General features: G+C 53.2%; 11 protein-coding genes across 11 annotated transcripts; 6 read left to right on the top strand and 5 right to left on the bottom strand.

The window, feature by feature from the left end:
- Positions 1 to 18: 18 nt before the first annotated feature.
- TbgDal_V2880 (hypothetical protein, unlikely) lies at positions 19 to 399 on the top strand (the record flags this gene model as incomplete). The annotated part of the gene is made up of 1 exon (XM_011775135.1): positions 19 to 399. One exon carries the CDS (start codon positions 19 to 21, stop codon positions 397 to 399), a length of 381 nt encoding a protein of 126 aa, XP_011773437.1.
- Positions 400 to 1,306: 907 nt separating this feature from the next.
- On the top strand, positions 1,307 to 2,518 carry TbgDal_V2870 (hypothetical protein, conserved; the record flags this gene model as incomplete). Its single annotated transcript, XM_011775134.1, has 1 exon — positions 1,307 to 2,518. One exon carries the CDS (start codon positions 1,307 to 1,309, stop codon positions 2,516 to 2,518), a length of 1,212 nt encoding a protein of 403 aa, XP_011773436.1.
- A 614-nt stretch (positions 2,519 to 3,132) lies between these two features.
- TbgDal_V2860 (hypothetical protein, unlikely) lies at positions 3,133 to 3,579 on the bottom strand (the record flags this gene model as incomplete). Its single annotated transcript, XM_011775133.1, has 1 exon — positions 3,133 to 3,579. One exon carries the CDS (start codon positions 3,577 to 3,579, stop codon positions 3,133 to 3,135), a length of 447 nt encoding a protein of 148 aa, XP_011773435.1.
- Positions 3,580 to 3,877: 298 nt separating this feature from the next.
- TbgDal_V2850 (hypothetical protein, conserved) lies at positions 3,878 to 6,487 on the top strand (the record flags this gene model as incomplete). The annotated part of the gene is made up of 1 exon (XM_011775132.1): positions 3,878 to 6,487. One exon carries the CDS (start codon positions 3,878 to 3,880, stop codon positions 6,485 to 6,487), a length of 2,610 nt encoding a protein of 869 aa, XP_011773434.1.
- Positions 6,488 to 7,563: 1,076 nt separating this feature from the next.
- TbgDal_V2840 (hypothetical protein, unlikely) lies at positions 7,564 to 7,944 on the bottom strand (the record flags this gene model as incomplete). Its single annotated transcript, XM_011775131.1, has 1 exon — positions 7,564 to 7,944. The coding sequence occupies one exon, from the start codon at positions 7,942 to 7,944 to the stop codon at positions 7,564 to 7,566; it is 381 nt and encodes a 126-aa protein (XP_011773433.1).
- Positions 7,945 to 8,377: 433 nt separating this feature from the next.
- TbgDal_V2830 (hypothetical protein, unlikely) lies at positions 8,378 to 8,758 on the bottom strand (the record flags this gene model as incomplete). The annotated part of the gene is made up of 1 exon (XM_011775130.1): positions 8,378 to 8,758. The coding sequence occupies one exon, from the start codon at positions 8,756 to 8,758 to the stop codon at positions 8,378 to 8,380; it is 381 nt and encodes a 126-aa protein (XP_011773432.1).
- A 798-nt stretch (positions 8,759 to 9,556) lies between these two features.
- TbgDal_V2820 (hypothetical protein, unlikely) lies at positions 9,557 to 9,988 on the top strand (the record flags this gene model as incomplete). The annotated part of the gene is made up of 1 exon (XM_011775129.1): positions 9,557 to 9,988. One exon carries the CDS (start codon positions 9,557 to 9,559, stop codon positions 9,986 to 9,988), a length of 432 nt encoding a protein of 143 aa, XP_011773431.1.
- A 702-nt stretch (positions 9,989 to 10,690) lies between these two features.
- On the bottom strand, positions 10,691 to 11,230 carry TbgDal_V2810 (hypothetical protein, unlikely; the record flags this gene model as incomplete). Its single annotated transcript, XM_011775128.1, has 1 exon — positions 10,691 to 11,230. One exon carries the CDS (start codon positions 11,228 to 11,230, stop codon positions 10,691 to 10,693), a length of 540 nt encoding a protein of 179 aa, XP_011773430.1.
- A 265-nt stretch (positions 11,231 to 11,495) lies between these two features.
- On the bottom strand, positions 11,496 to 12,092 carry TbgDal_V2800 (hypothetical protein, unlikely; the record flags this gene model as incomplete). Its single annotated transcript, XM_011775127.1, has 1 exon — positions 11,496 to 12,092. One exon carries the CDS (start codon positions 12,090 to 12,092, stop codon positions 11,496 to 11,498), a length of 597 nt encoding a protein of 198 aa, XP_011773429.1.
- A 256-nt stretch (positions 12,093 to 12,348) lies between these two features.
- On the top strand, positions 12,349 to 12,711 carry TbgDal_V2790 (hypothetical protein, unlikely; the record flags this gene model as incomplete). Its single annotated transcript, XM_011775126.1, has 1 exon — positions 12,349 to 12,711. The coding sequence occupies one exon, from the start codon at positions 12,349 to 12,351 to the stop codon at positions 12,709 to 12,711; it is 363 nt and encodes a 120-aa protein (XP_011773428.1).
- Positions 12,712 to 13,645: 934 nt separating this feature from the next.
- Positions 13,646 to 13,963, top strand: TbgDal_V2780 (hypothetical protein, unlikely; the record flags this gene model as incomplete). Its single annotated transcript, XM_011775125.1, has 1 exon — positions 13,646 to 13,963. One exon carries the CDS (start codon positions 13,646 to 13,648, stop codon positions 13,961 to 13,963), a length of 318 nt encoding a protein of 105 aa, XP_011773427.1.
- Position 13,964: the final 1 nt, after the last annotated feature.

The following is a 13,964-nucleotide window of genomic DNA, read 5'->3' as shown; positions in this document are numbered from 1 at the left end:
TCTCTCATTTCTTCCCTGATGGAAAAGGACACGGTGGGTTGTACGGTAGGGAGGAGCTCACACCAGCACGAATCTTGTCGGTTCTGTTTCCAACAGGAAAATACGTTTTTTTTTCTCTTTTTTCTTCGGAGACGGTACAAATACACTATCATGGGGCACGGCGGTATGGCTTTTTGCCCACTCTTACCGCGGGCTTGTGAAGTTTCACCCCCCCCCCTTTACCGTAAGGCCCTCTATACTTCCGCCTACTTGTGTTCACCGCCAAATGATTTATTGAACTGGCGCCCTCTCCGCTTTGCAGCGCTTTGCAATATGCAACAACAATGGTGCTCTTTTTCAATCCTATCTAGTGTCTTTACGGCAGTTCCCCTAGTTATTTTACATTTGAAACTTTCTTGAACCTCCATTTCCGACACCTCACAACAGTGTGTGAGAAATTATGGGATCTGATGCATGGTCCTAATGTCGGCGACGTTGCTCCAGAATGACCTTCGCTCCTTTTTCCCCCCTTTGAACGGCTGCCTACCTCAGCACATACGATGCTTTTTGCTGCAGCTAACAGTTTGATGTGATGAATTTTAAGCTTAGGACACCTTTGGACGCAGGGACCCTGCGATTGAAAACAGTGAAACTTGATCGATTCGTACACTGACTAACCTTTCCTTTCTCTTATTTTTTTTGTCCCTTCTGTACCTGAAGCGTTGCGGTGGCACCGGTTCTTGCCTCAAGTGCCGCGTGGCACAACATGTTGTCGACACCCCGTGATGAATTTTAAGCTTAGGACACCTTTGGACGCAGGGACCCTGCGATTGAAAACAGTGAAACTTGATCGATTCGTACACTGATTTCCATTTGTATTTTTTCCCATTCTACCCAAGTTCTTTCTCCTCCCACGAAAATGTGTCAAATCACCTACTCCCCCATATATCCATTTGTTTTGTGTTCAACTTTCCCTTTCCACGCGCCCATTAATGTGTCGGTTTGTGTATAGACAAATGTTCTCACATTCATTGGTCTCGAGATTCCAGGTATTGCTTCGCCACTGCGTACAGTTCGTTATATGAACTCCCATCTCTATTGTTGGTAAGGGGAATTGTGCACCGGTAGTGTGTTTTGCCGCGCCCGTATGTCATTATAAACCTCCGTCCTCTTATCTTTTGACTCGCTTTCTACCGTCAATCAAAACAATTCTCGGTGGTGTAGGGTGTTCTCGGCACGGTCGAGAGAAAGCAACGGGTACGGGGAGAACGTTCCGTTGCAGCCATAAGTGGACAACTCACGGGGTGCGTCGAATAGTGGATTACAAATGTTTCGCTGCACTGTGAGGCGTCGCATAGGAACAACGTCTACTATTCTGGCTAACTTAGCTCTCTTCGCGGCGAACACCTTGAGTATACACGATGTGTTCGGTGTGCTATTGGTTGGCGGTGTCGTGTTTCGATTCATTTCTCTCGCAGCCAGCATATACGGTGACCGCTGCGTTGCCCGCGCGGCGTGTGCGCTTCCCGAGTTGCAGGAGGCACACGAGCAGTACAAAACCATCGTTGATCACCCGCGTGCTATTTTTTGGGAGAAGAAGGTTGCGGCGCAGAAACTAAAAAGTGATCGTAATCGCATATTTCGTAGCCATCATGTTGATAACGTTCGCCTTGTCCTTCCCCATGCTGTCGCAGTTTTGATGACGTGGTACAGTTTCTGTTCTCCCGCGCAACAACTCAGTGACCACCTCGCCGTCGTTTCCGTTACATCTCCTCTGTCATTCCGACTAATGGGCACAGTGGTTGACCCCACTCTTTGTTTCGCTGCCACCCTCACACTCATCAGCATACGGGACCACTTGCAGCGACGCATGGGCTTCAGTGACGGATTGGACGCCTGGATTCGGCGAGGAAAGGGATATGTGACGGGAGCGTGGGGTGTTTTTACAGTCATTACCCTCTCCGGGCAGTTTGTCACAAGTTTTGCTGGCTTTCTCCCACCACATGTAGCACCCACCTGGTTGGGCATAAGCATAACGAGCTTGTGCAAAAGCATTCTGGTGAACCACACGGCGCCCATGCGCGCGCTCTTTCGCATTCAGGACTACCCGCCGAGTCACGGCAAACATGGGGCGACGTGCACTGCCGAAGTTCATGAGTATCGACTCGCCTTTACAGGCGTTGATGTGGAAGAGCGGCGCCATATGTGGCAGACCCAAAAGAAGGCGCTCGATTACGAATGTAACGTCCGTCTACACCGCTTGCTTAACCGTACGGGGCTTTTTGACAGCGTAGAAGAAGCGGAGCATGAGGCAGAAAGACTGAAGAAAAAGTTGAACATAGCGCGAACGAGGCGGAAGGAGCGGGAGCTGAGGGAACGGGGAGACGGTGAGAGTGATGGCGTGGCTCCTCCAGCAACTCTGGCTTTCAAAGAGGAGAGGGGGCCCTCGGCCGATGAGGTGGCGGAGCGCCACTTTGATGAATTGCAGCTAAGGGAAAACGATCGGCGGCGCAAGAGACGGGGCCACGACGGCGGTTGAAGGGCATGGGTAGCCGACCGACGCGAGTGAACGGAGCGCGGGCAAACTGCGCAACATTGCGCTTCACCTCTTTTCCAAACGTTTTCGGCGCTTTGATTGTTATACTCAGCGAAGCAACAAATGCTTACCGTTGCAGGTCGTCTTCCTTCGGTTCCCTACTCTCCGTAGAAATCCATCCCTACCTCACATCCTCTGCTTTCTTGCATTTGGGCTCAAACTCCTTCCTCAATCCACCCCGTTAAAACCCTTGGTGAGAGCCTACCCTCTGTAGACGGCTGCAACAAATTGGGGCATTCTAGGAAGATGAGATACTAGCCCCTAGGAAAAACGCTGTATCTGCCGTACCTGATCCGATCTAACACGTGCCAATCGTTGACAAACTGTCTAAAGCAAGGCTGACAGCATTGATGCCACTGTGGTCGCGCGACTTGGACCAGAAACATCATCTGGCCAACCCCAGAAGAACCCGCTAACAAATTGGGTCGTCTCGCTTCATTTGGCCCTTCCTCCTTCCCAAGCCCGACACAGTTCGAGACAGGCGAGGGGGCCCGGGTCGCAGCAGACAAAACGCCACGACCGCCCTCTCCTTCGTGTTTTACCAAAAGGATCACTTGTCACACGTACCAAAGCGTTGTTTTCATTCTCTGACACTGAGGGGAACGGGTTTCCTCACCATCTTCGGTGTCCGTTTTTTCTTTCCCGGAAGCTGGGAGAACAAGGATCCCGCAGCGCTGGCTAAACTGCCAGGCGAGCCTCGTGATCAAGACCCACGCCTCAAGGCGGACGCCGGGGTGGACGTATGATTGGTCGCCGAGGAAACGCGTATCCATGTAGTTTGGGGGAGCTTGGGCTACATTGGATATTTGGGGGGTGGGCTTTCCATTTGTTCCGGTGGTTCCTGGGCCCCGTTCGTCTCCTGGGAACTTGCACCCCTCTTGGCGGAGCGTCGGGCCGCGCGTTGCGGTGGTCGAGCCGTGTTTTATGAATATTGTTTTCGCTAGAGTTCGGCGTGGTATTATCGATATTAGATTTTTCTCTATTAAAACTGTTCCGGAACGCATTACTGCGATATGGGGGCAATAGCGATTTTTTTCAATCAGCCCCGCACCCCTTCAGTATATGGAGTTTTTAGTGGGTGAGTGCGAAAGTGTGGTCGGCGTGAAGCTGCTACCGGCACAATCCTTCCCCTACTGGGAATGAAAGCGGTGAAGGGTTAATAGGGGGAAGGGTCACATCACCGGATGACTTGCTCCTTCTGCCTCCTAAATGAGTAATCGTTCCGCCTTGGTGTTTGTACTCGCATTCTCACCCCAATTTCACTGTTAAATTCCATCCCCAGGCACATTATTACAGGATAGCATGCTGATGGAAACGAAATTTCGCGGAGGATCCCCATCTCCTCCGTCTGCATGCACACCGGAACGCGGTATATGTACCACCATTGGGCCATTGGGTGCATTTGACGCAGCGAGAGTACGCGCTGCGCACTATTTGCCGACGTTCGCTGTTGCTGTGGAAGCTGCGTATCAATTCCTTCGCTTGCTCGGTGTAGGGAGTGTGGCGCGTCACATTCGGGTTGTGGCGGACCCGCGCGACCTAAACTTTCTGCTGGATCTGCTGTTTGAGCTCCCCCCATGCTGTAGTAGAGTCGAAGATGTTAAACAAATATCGCTCGAGGGCGACGACGCAATCGATGCCGCTTCCCTCGCGCATTTGACAGTGGTAAGTCAAGAGGTTAAGTTGCGAGTTAATGTCGAAGTTCTAGCAGAGCGCTCGTGTGCTGGAGTCCCCTCGCCCCCGCATCACGCATGCGTGCTCTACGAAGGTCGCTGGACCTCTTGTTCACCACTGAAAGGGAAAGACGTTTTGTCGGAAGTTCTTATCCCCATTGGAGAACGAGCTGAACAGTGGTGTCGATGTTCGTGTGCCGACCGCATCGCCAAATGTTCCTCACTGATCAAGTTACAGTGTGAGGTTATCGGCCTCTTCTGCAACATGCCTGTGCGACGCCGCATTGCACTCCAATCACGCGGGGGTTTCAACAATCGGATGCGAAGCGAACGGCAGGCAGTGGTTATGGTTGCGTATCGCGTGGCCGCGGAGCGGATCTTGGCACCTTTTTATCTCTTACCACAGGGAGGGGGGCGTCGGGCCACCTCAGTGTACCTTCGCCTAAGCGATGTCATCGCCGAGGGGGGAAGAGCAGCATACGATACAGCCAGTGTAGTATTCATAGGGGCTTCAAGATCGGGCGATGGGGCGGGGGTAGATTCGTTGGTCAAACGGAAGCGCGAGTACGCTCACGCAGGTGGGGAATCGGAAACCCTTTCCACCGTTTACCGTTTGTTGCAAGCTTTCCTGCCGCACCTCAGCCAGTTGGCCGTGGCGTTAGGACTTGGAAACAACGCGGAAACTTTGTGCCTTCGAGAAGTTGTTGTAGCACGTGCCAAGTTTGCTATGGTGTATCATGCGCCGCATTGTGAAACGCACGTCGGTACCGGTCTCTGCAGACACGCTTACAATTGCCTTGGTTCCGTACTTATTTTGTCCGCGGACCCGGTCTCCGGTGAATGTTACGTTGTTGATGAACGGCACCGCGTGTACCGTCATTTGGCAACGCTCCCTAAATCACTGCATCCCCTATTTGTCTTCGTGGACGGGAAGCTGTTGGAGGGAAGGGATGCCCAGCTCAAACGGATGTTTCAGGCGGTCGTGCAGCAGCACGTTCCAGGTGTCGGTCGGATTCCCCATAGAGCAAACGGGAATAACCCCAAACGCGGCTCGGATGAAGATGACCTCCCCACCGTCAGAAAAGTTCTCACAAAAACCGAAGGTAAAGAGTCTCACAATGCAGTGGCCACTGGGGTGCGAGTGTCATTTTTGGCCAGACAGCTCGCGTCCACAGTTTCCGTCCCGGCAACAAGTCGCGCAATCGGGGGAATCAATGCCGCCGCTGCCTCGGTCCCCCGCCGGACGCCCTTCTGTCCATATGCGTTGATGAAGCCAGTGCCCTCGGCTGATACCCTCCCGCGGGCCCGTACCGCCATGCCAGTTGCACCGAAACCGTCGTGCATTGTGCCCCGGATATTCCGTTGCCCCGTTGTTTGGAGGGGAGGGGAAGCTCCGGACGAGAACGAGCCGATTATTTGTCCGTTTCGTGGTAATCATTTTTTGGCGCAGTGGGATCGTAAGTTTCTCTTGCTTGACACGGGCGATGCAGCGGGATTGAACGACACTGCGTCGACAGAGTGCAATGAACAGCGGCTCCCATCCGCACGAGCAACAGCAACCGAAAGTCGACATTCGCCTATCCCCCCCAAGTTGTTCATCACAGATCAGCACGCTATTCATGAGCGCTTGCGCCTCGAATACTTCCTGGCCCACGCAGAGTCGTATGTGGAGCCGCAACCGTCTTTAACAACCTTCCCCGTAAAAATACCTCATGACATGCGGCATTGCGTTGCTGCTTATGAGGGTGCTCTCAAGCGTTGGGGCTGGCGCTTCTCACACAACACACCGCAACCAAATTTGGCTTGCTTTCCAGAAGCTACCATCGATTTTCCGGACACCCCATGTCCGAGGAAACTCTTTGATACCATTACACAATGGCCCTGTCTCACTTTGGAGGGGCACCGGCTTGTGCTAGACACCGTTTGTGCTCTTCGCCAAACGCTGGAAGAGATTGCAGCAGTTTTCCCTGCATCACATGTTTCCGCCCTCCGCGCCACGAACACCCCGGAGGGCGATAATTGTGAACGACACCGGCGCCACCACGAATTCAGAGTAATACCATCGGCTGTATTGCAGTTCTTCGTCACTCGCTCTTGCCGCGGTGCCATAATGTTTGGGGACCGCATCAAGGATGAGCACGCAAAACTGTTAGTTGATTCATTGAGGGCCGTGGGCCAGTACAGCGTCTGTTCTCATGGAAGGCCGTCTTTTGCCGTAGTCCGGCGCCGCGAAGGTTAAATGAACAAACCGGTATTGCATGTCCCTTTCGATCCTCTATACGTGCACGTTGGTGTTTGCCATTACTCACATTGCAACAGCGCAGCGAGCCGATGGCTTTTCGCATGCTTCCTCCTCCTTGTTTTTCTCCGTGCGGAATAAACTGCGCAGTGATGCGCGCTGATGTCGAAATAATGTCACGGAAACGGTTCGTGCGACGCCAACTTTGCTAATTTTATTTTGTGCGCGTTTTTTTTTCTACATATTTAAGGGCAGAGTGCACCAGAATCGACCCTCGGTCCAGAGATATGCTCGATCCCAATCCCTTCTCAGCGTTTCGGGTGGGCGGGCGGTTATGACCGGAAGCCCTCATGAAGATGTTAATGTGTAGAGGTTTTTGGCGGAAGGTCAGTTTTCACGCAATGGCGAAACGCTCCCCACCCCTTGGTGCGAGGACGAAGACATTGGAGAAACGTGCCCCCAGCAGTGCATGCTGACTCGCGCTGCGGGAGAGAACAACAGCACGTAGGAGGCGAACCTCGTGTGGCGAAGTGCGATTCAACGTGGCGGCGCGCACGAGCACAATCTAAAAAGGGGACCGACTACGCTTCTGTCCAAGAGGAACGGGTTACTTTGATGAGCCCCGACGAGTTTATTTAACAGCTGCCGGACAAGCGTGCGGTCAGGAAGGGAAGGAAAAGTGCCACGCACCGGGGTTGGGGTGCCGACACTCTCCTATTTGATCGAATCTCCCACTCTGAAAAACCCTGAGTGGGGAAATTAGACTTGCACCCTCGGTGGGGCGACGGATGTGCCCAGCCGTGTAACCGGGACGGCTCCTCCTAAATACCCCAAAACCTTGGGATCGAAACTGAACCATTGGCAAAGGTTGTGGACGCGGCGTCGAAAATAGGAAGTGTTCCGGCACCTCCCATACTGTTACTAATCATTCATTCCCCATACCTTACTAATGCCACCCAAAATGTTTTGCCCACGAATGGGACCAGAAACTCAGCACCTTATTAGGTATTTTTGTGGGGCTGCGAGAATCTGCCAGGGTTTTCGAAATTTCCGTGGGTGAAGAAGCGACCTAGTGGTCAGCTCCGTTTCCCCGTTTTGATTAGTGTCGGATTGATGGCACCGTCGTCCTGTGCGTGTAGTGAGAATTCGCAGGGGAAAGGGGAAGTGACATTGAGGGTGTGCTTCCGCCAAATGGTTTCGTGCGCATCGTGGCGACAGCAGGCGACGCCGTCGCGAATGCACAAACCTGGGAACAGCGCGTGGGCAGCAGGGAAATCGCCGATGCGCATTGGTGGTATTGAAGGAGGAAGAAGGTGCAACCTGAAGGTGCTTGATCTTTCCAGCAATAAAAACTCTGCGTTATTGGAAGTGTGGTGAATGAGGTCGATTGCCGTCAACGGTTTCGAATGAGGAAGACGGCGGAGTTTGCGTTTAAGAAACTGTGCGTATCTACCCATCCTTCAACTAGCCACAGAGGGTGCGTGCTGGGTGTTAATGGGTGTGCGAACTGAAAATGTCCCAATGTTCCCCGTTGTTGTGCGTCTCTCACCTTCAAGGTTGGCTAATACGTTGCGTCCAATAGTCTCATTTCTCCTTGGAGCCCGCTCACCGCGAAACATGCAAGAGAGAACAAGTGAACCTTGACATTTCCGACTTCGAATGGTTGCCAGTTCCTTTACTTCCATCGCCGTGTGCTCGTCACCGGTGCTTGACAGAGCCGATTTTCCAGATTCAACTTTCAACGCACATGGAACTTGTGTCACAACGCGGGCGCGTTGCGTTTCTTTGCTTTTCCCCCTTTAGACTTTGTAACGGTAGAGGGTTGTCCCCAAATGATGTTTTCAAGTGTTCACCAATAGTCCATGCGCAAAATGGTGTAATTCCCACCGTTCAGTTCCTATTTTGTATTTGCACACACCTTGCTCGCATCATTAGTTGTGCGGTGGGGCTGGTGGTGAACCTTTGTTGGCAGAAAACAGACAACTGTACTTTTTGCCGTTCTTCCATAGAATATTGAAGCTTCCCAACTAACATTCGCGCCGTGAGTATGCTCCCCGCTCTCGTCACCGCTGTTGTCCTAAACGAATCCCTGCCATTATTGTGCTCATTCGCCAAATAGAATGTGGTTATGACTCTCCATTTCAGTTGGCCATAAAAACTTCCCTCACGCAGGCAACAGCTGGGAGGACGAGGCGAACTCCTGGCAGTTTCGCGCAGTTCCTTCACCTCCCCAGAGCAAAAGCCCCACACCACGGTCACACCCGCATCCATGCTCGCATTTCTAAGTGGGTCTCCTGGCGCCCCGATTGGTACGTCTCATCGACGCGGTTCAGCCCATCTTCCTAGCCATGTTATTCGGGGAAAGTTAAATATAAACGTTCCTGTTCGTATCACTTTCCCTTCTCCCATCAATCGTCATCACTTCCACCCCGGTGTTGCCCAATAAGCAGAAAATAACAGTCAACAAAGGAGAATATCCATTCTCGTTGAAGCCGCCCCACCCTTCGCGCACTCCCTAAAATGGCTGTCACGGCTTTTCCCCTCGACTCCGCGGAAACACGCGTATTTCATATGCGGATACGAGAGTGTCGGTGGCTGTGTTCCTTCTCTTTGGAAGTTCTGTGGCCGTAGACGGCGAAAGGTTGAGTTTTAGCGACGGTGAACACGCACTTTTTGGTGCGGCAAAAAAGGGTCGAAATCGCTGTACGCCTTCACCCATGCGGAAACGAAATGCGAAACAGAGAAAGTGAGAGAGTGAAGGTACTGTCAAGTTGATGGAGTTGAGAATTTTGAGGGTTAGAAGAAAGGAGGAGGACGTTAATATCCGAGCCTTTCACAAAGGAATTACGATATTTTTGAAGCGCGTGGGGAATAAAGTGAAGAGGAGAGTTGAAAAGGTTGAGATACATTGGATACACGGCCGTAGGGGCAGCAGGGCTTGTTGCAGGAAGGTTGGGCTTTTTTTTTTTCAGCTTTATTAATCCAACAAGAATATCAACGCTTTCCGATAGTCCCCGGGACGCTTGTGTTTGTTGGCAATGGAGGAGGCGAAACTTATCTCGGTAGAGGATGCTCCTCGTCAGAGAATCAAGCAAGAAGTTTCCAAGAAAATTGGGTGATGTAAAGGGCTGGAGGGGGGTCTCTTCCAAAGGATCTTCAATAATTGGTGGAGGAGGAAATTTGGTTAAAATTTGGGAAAGAACGATAAAAAGTCTTCTATGTCCGTCTCCTTCACATCCCCGTGAGCATGTGGGAAGATTTGAGCAATGTGGATTAAAAAATGGGGCATCGTGCTTTTCCGTTACCGTAGCGCTAATCCAGCGACATAGCAACCACAGGCCTGAATTCCATAGCGACGACGTTACGGGAGTTGGTGTTACTTTCCCTCAAAAATTCCCACTACCAAAGGCCACAAACCAGTGGAGGAGCATGAAGAATCAGAAACGCAGCAGAGAAGTTCAATGGCTAAGTATAAAAGTATATTTTAAACCGGACATTTAGAGTGGAAAAGCTAAGGAAACAGATATGCGGTGTCGGAAATTATCCGACACTAAACATGTTTGAACGGAAATGCGGCTGTTTGAAACCGTAGCGTTCAGAAACCTACATAACACACACCACCGCAAGAAGCAAGGCGAGGACAAGAGGGAATGCGAACAAATTGAGGGGTGTTAGGACAAAGCTTTCGGCGACAGCCCCACTTCCAGTAAAAGATTACATCATCCGTCGTAAATTATTGTGGGGGCTTGGGAAAAAGGGAGAGTCGAATCTTCCCTCCCCACCACCACCAACAACAGGAAACAACTAGGGCATGTACCGAACACTTCAGCGATTCCATAAACAAGACCAACGACGACAATTTCACAATGAAATTGCGCAAAAAGACCTTCATACGCAACGACTGATGCGGACAACGAGACCCTCCGAGGACTGCCTATCGCCGACCCCACCCCACCAGGTATGCACCTTTCCAAATTGGATAACCTCACCCCACTTGGCACGCGCTAAACGCCCCACTAACATTTCACCACCGACACGGCGCCGCCCCGGTGGTGTCGTGCGGCGAAACGCCTTCAATGATGCGGGGGTCAAAAGAAAAATGCAGGTTCGATGTTTTCTTATGGCAAACCCGGGGTGCCGGCACCGCCGTCTTTCATTTTTCGGAAGGCCAAGCTTTCCGTTTCCCAAAAACTTTCACCCGCCTTAGGGCCCCCCAGCACGCGTCCCCATAGCGCCGATGCGGTGGGCAAATCGGCGTCCGCCATCCCGACCCCCCGAGGCGTGCTTTGGCGCCCTCAAACAAAACATTCGAACGCATTTTTCCGGCGCCGCGGGTTCCTGATCCCCCGCCGTCCAACTCGTGTGTCCCTTCATCCTCCTTGAAAACGCAGCCAAAAATCCATGCGCGGGCGTGTTTGCGGCCGCAAGCACCGTGGCGGCCATCGCAGCCGCCCGCATCGGGGGTGTGTCCCGGGCCCACTCTCCTTGCCGGCGGCGAGTAGCCGGGCCCAAAGGCGATGCCGCCCCGTGGCCAATTCCTAAGGAAAAAATCTGACGGGTTCCACCCGGGCTACCTTCGCCCCCCTCCACGCAGGCGGAGCGTTGCGCCGGACCTCTTAACCGCGCCAGGGGCGAACTTTGTGCGGGGGGAATGAGGTTTTTTGTATTCCGTTTAAAGGTAAGGCAAGGCAGGGCCCCCTTCCGAACACGGGCAGCGGGGGACCGGCGCTGAACAGTCACCATTTGTTTCGAAGGGAAGGGAAAAGGGACAATATCCTGATTTCAGAAAAGCGGCACCCGTTTGGCGGGGGCGGAGGGGGCTTATCAGTTTTCAAAAAAGCTTCACGCTTTTTGGAGTAGCAAAGGGGTGGCGGCTGTTTGTGAACAGCGGCACGTTTTTTCGAACAGGAAAGGATATGTCAGAGTTTTCGAAAAGAACCGCGTTTTTAAAAAAGGCGGGTGGGCGGGCAGCGTCGTCGCTTTTTCAAACACCGTGGGCGAGGGGGGATTAGTGACGAGGCACCACGACCCCCTTTTCCAAAGGTCTTAAATTTTTTTTTTTGCTGCGGGGTCCTGAGGGCCGGCGGCGCCGCGGTGCCCGAAGATCCGCCCGACTGCTGCGCCACCACCGTGCTCGGGTTTCCGACCAATCCTCCAAAACCTGCCAGGGGTCCCCGGGTGCCGGCGGCCATTCGAAATTCGGAGGTCCGCGGGCGTGATGGGCGGCCCCTCTCCCCGCCGCCTTCTCATCCCATCGCCGGGTCAACCGAATGAAACCAACCACCTCCCCCGCCGAAAACAAATTGCGGTTTTCGCGAAAGCGAGGCGGCGGCGGGCTCGGGTCGACTCCCAATTGACGGCGAGGGGGTGGTGCTGGTGGTCGGGGGGCGGGACCCGGGTGGTTTGCCCCCCTTCGGTAAAAAAATACGGGGGGTGGCCCGACGAGTTGGGGGGCAGCGAATGCCGCGGTCACGGGGAAGGGCGCGGCCTGAAAATAAACCGCCACCGGGTTCGGGTGGCCACTTTGGGGCACCGGTACACGCCCCGGCGGACCCGAGAGCCGGCCGGGGTGTCCGACCCTTCCGTCGATATTGAAACCCGCCATGATTTCGGGCGTCGGGCGAATTTTCTCTAAAGGATGATAAAAAAGAACCTCTCCGAACCGAGAGATACGCTTCCGCCTGAGCTAATCTTTTTTTCTTTTGAAAACGCGCTCGTCGCGACCGCGCGGCGTGGCTTTCCCTTATTTTATTTTATTTTTTGGCTAGAAAGGTGAAAGAAAAGCAGGAGGGGCAACAGAAGGGTTGAGTGCCGAGCGGGGACAGCTGGTTCACCGGTAAGAACGAGAGGGGCGCGTTTCAATGGGGTCGCCATCGGGTGTCCGGGTTGGTAGGGGGGGGGGGAAGCCGTCTGTTGCGAAGGAATGTTTCCGTGCCAAGTCGGGAGGCGCCGTACGGAAGGGGGGTTCCCGGGTCTCGACGAAAGCGATGGGGGTGCCTCGCCCCCTTTGCCCGGTTTTTGTCCGACACGGCGCCGCCCCGGTGGTGTCGTGCGGCGAAACGCCTTCAATGATGCGGGGGTCAAAAGAAAAATGCAGGTTCGATGTTTTCTTATGGCAAACCCGGGGTGCCGGCACCGCCGTCTTTCATTTTTCGGAAGGCCAAGCTTTCCGTTTCCCAAAAACTTTCACCCGCCTTAGGGCCCCCCAGCACGCGTCCCCATAGCGCCGATGCGGTGGGCAAATCGGCGTCCGCCATCCCGACCCCCCGAGGCGTGCTTTGGCGCCCTCAAACAAAACATTCGAACGCATTTTTCCGGCGCCGCGGGTTCCTGATCCCCCGCCGTCCAACTCGTGTGTCCCTTCATCCTCCTTGAAAACGCAGCCAAAAATCCATGCGCGGGCGTGTTTGCGGTCGCAAACACCGTGGCGGTCTTTTTTTTTTTTTTTGGAATTTTCTTCGTGCCTTCGTGAGAGTTTCCCCCCACTGGCGCGGCCATCAGCCATCACCGTAGAGCCCTGAGATGCTATCGGTCTGGCGACTGTGGCAGAGTCTCCCTTTTTTATTAAGCCTAACACACGCTCTATAATTTTTGTTGTAGCTCCGCATTTGAACGGAATACAGCAGATGGGGCGAGAAGCCCCCCACCCCGGACTCTCCAAAAGATGTCAATTAGCAATCCTTTTGTTTTGATTTTTGTTATTCGTTTATTATTCTCTCTCCCTCTTTCTGTTTCTGTTGCTTGTTGATTGCATACCTCCTCTGTCTCTGAGGGTGTCTGGACTATTCCTGCGTCCGGTGCTTTTCCTGCTGGCTCCACACTCGGCAATAAGGGGGGAAGTTGCAGAAGGGAGAGTGGGTTGTATGACTGTTACCTTAGGTGAGGACTTCACCTGCGGCCGGCTCCGTTCAACCGCAATGAGAAATTGCGCCAGCCTTTTTGGAGAAGCATATATCCTGCACACACTCACCTTCTACCGCAAACCTGACACGTGATTCCTTCAAACCGGGACAGCTCATCAAGTGCAGCGACGTTTCTTCGCAGTCGCCGCGTTGGCTGGTTACAGCGCGCTCTACCTTCATACCGTGCATCTTCTTTTGATGTAGGGTGAGGCCAGTTTTGCTAGCACACTGCCTTCCGCATGTCGGGCACACCAACATGGATCTGTTTGTATGCGGGGAATCAGTGGCACGCAATTTTGTGTTATTGCTGCATTTAAGCTCAACTCCCTCACCTTTATGGAAAGCCTTGCAGTGTCGGATGAGGGAGTCTCTGCAACTGAGCACTTTTTGGCACACACCACACTGCACCTCTCCTTTCCCCGGGACGTCAACATTTCCCTCACTGGCACGCTTACGAGGGAATTGCACCACCACCACGGTACTGTCTTCCGTCACTATGCTCTTATGTTTGAATTTCTTGTGTAGTGTCAGGGAAGAACGTGTACCGAAGCTCGCCTCGCACAGGTCACATTGAA

Source organism: Trypanosoma brucei, chromosome 5 (assembly GCF_000210295.1).
Source record: "Trypanosoma brucei gambiense DAL972 chromosome 5, complete sequence".
Classification (NCBI taxonomy): Eukaryota; Euglenozoa; class Kinetoplastea; order Trypanosomatida; family Trypanosomatidae; genus Trypanosoma; species Trypanosoma brucei.
The sequence above is the reverse complement of the archived record's forward strand: the minus strand, read 5'-3'. Positions and strand labels throughout refer to the sequence as shown.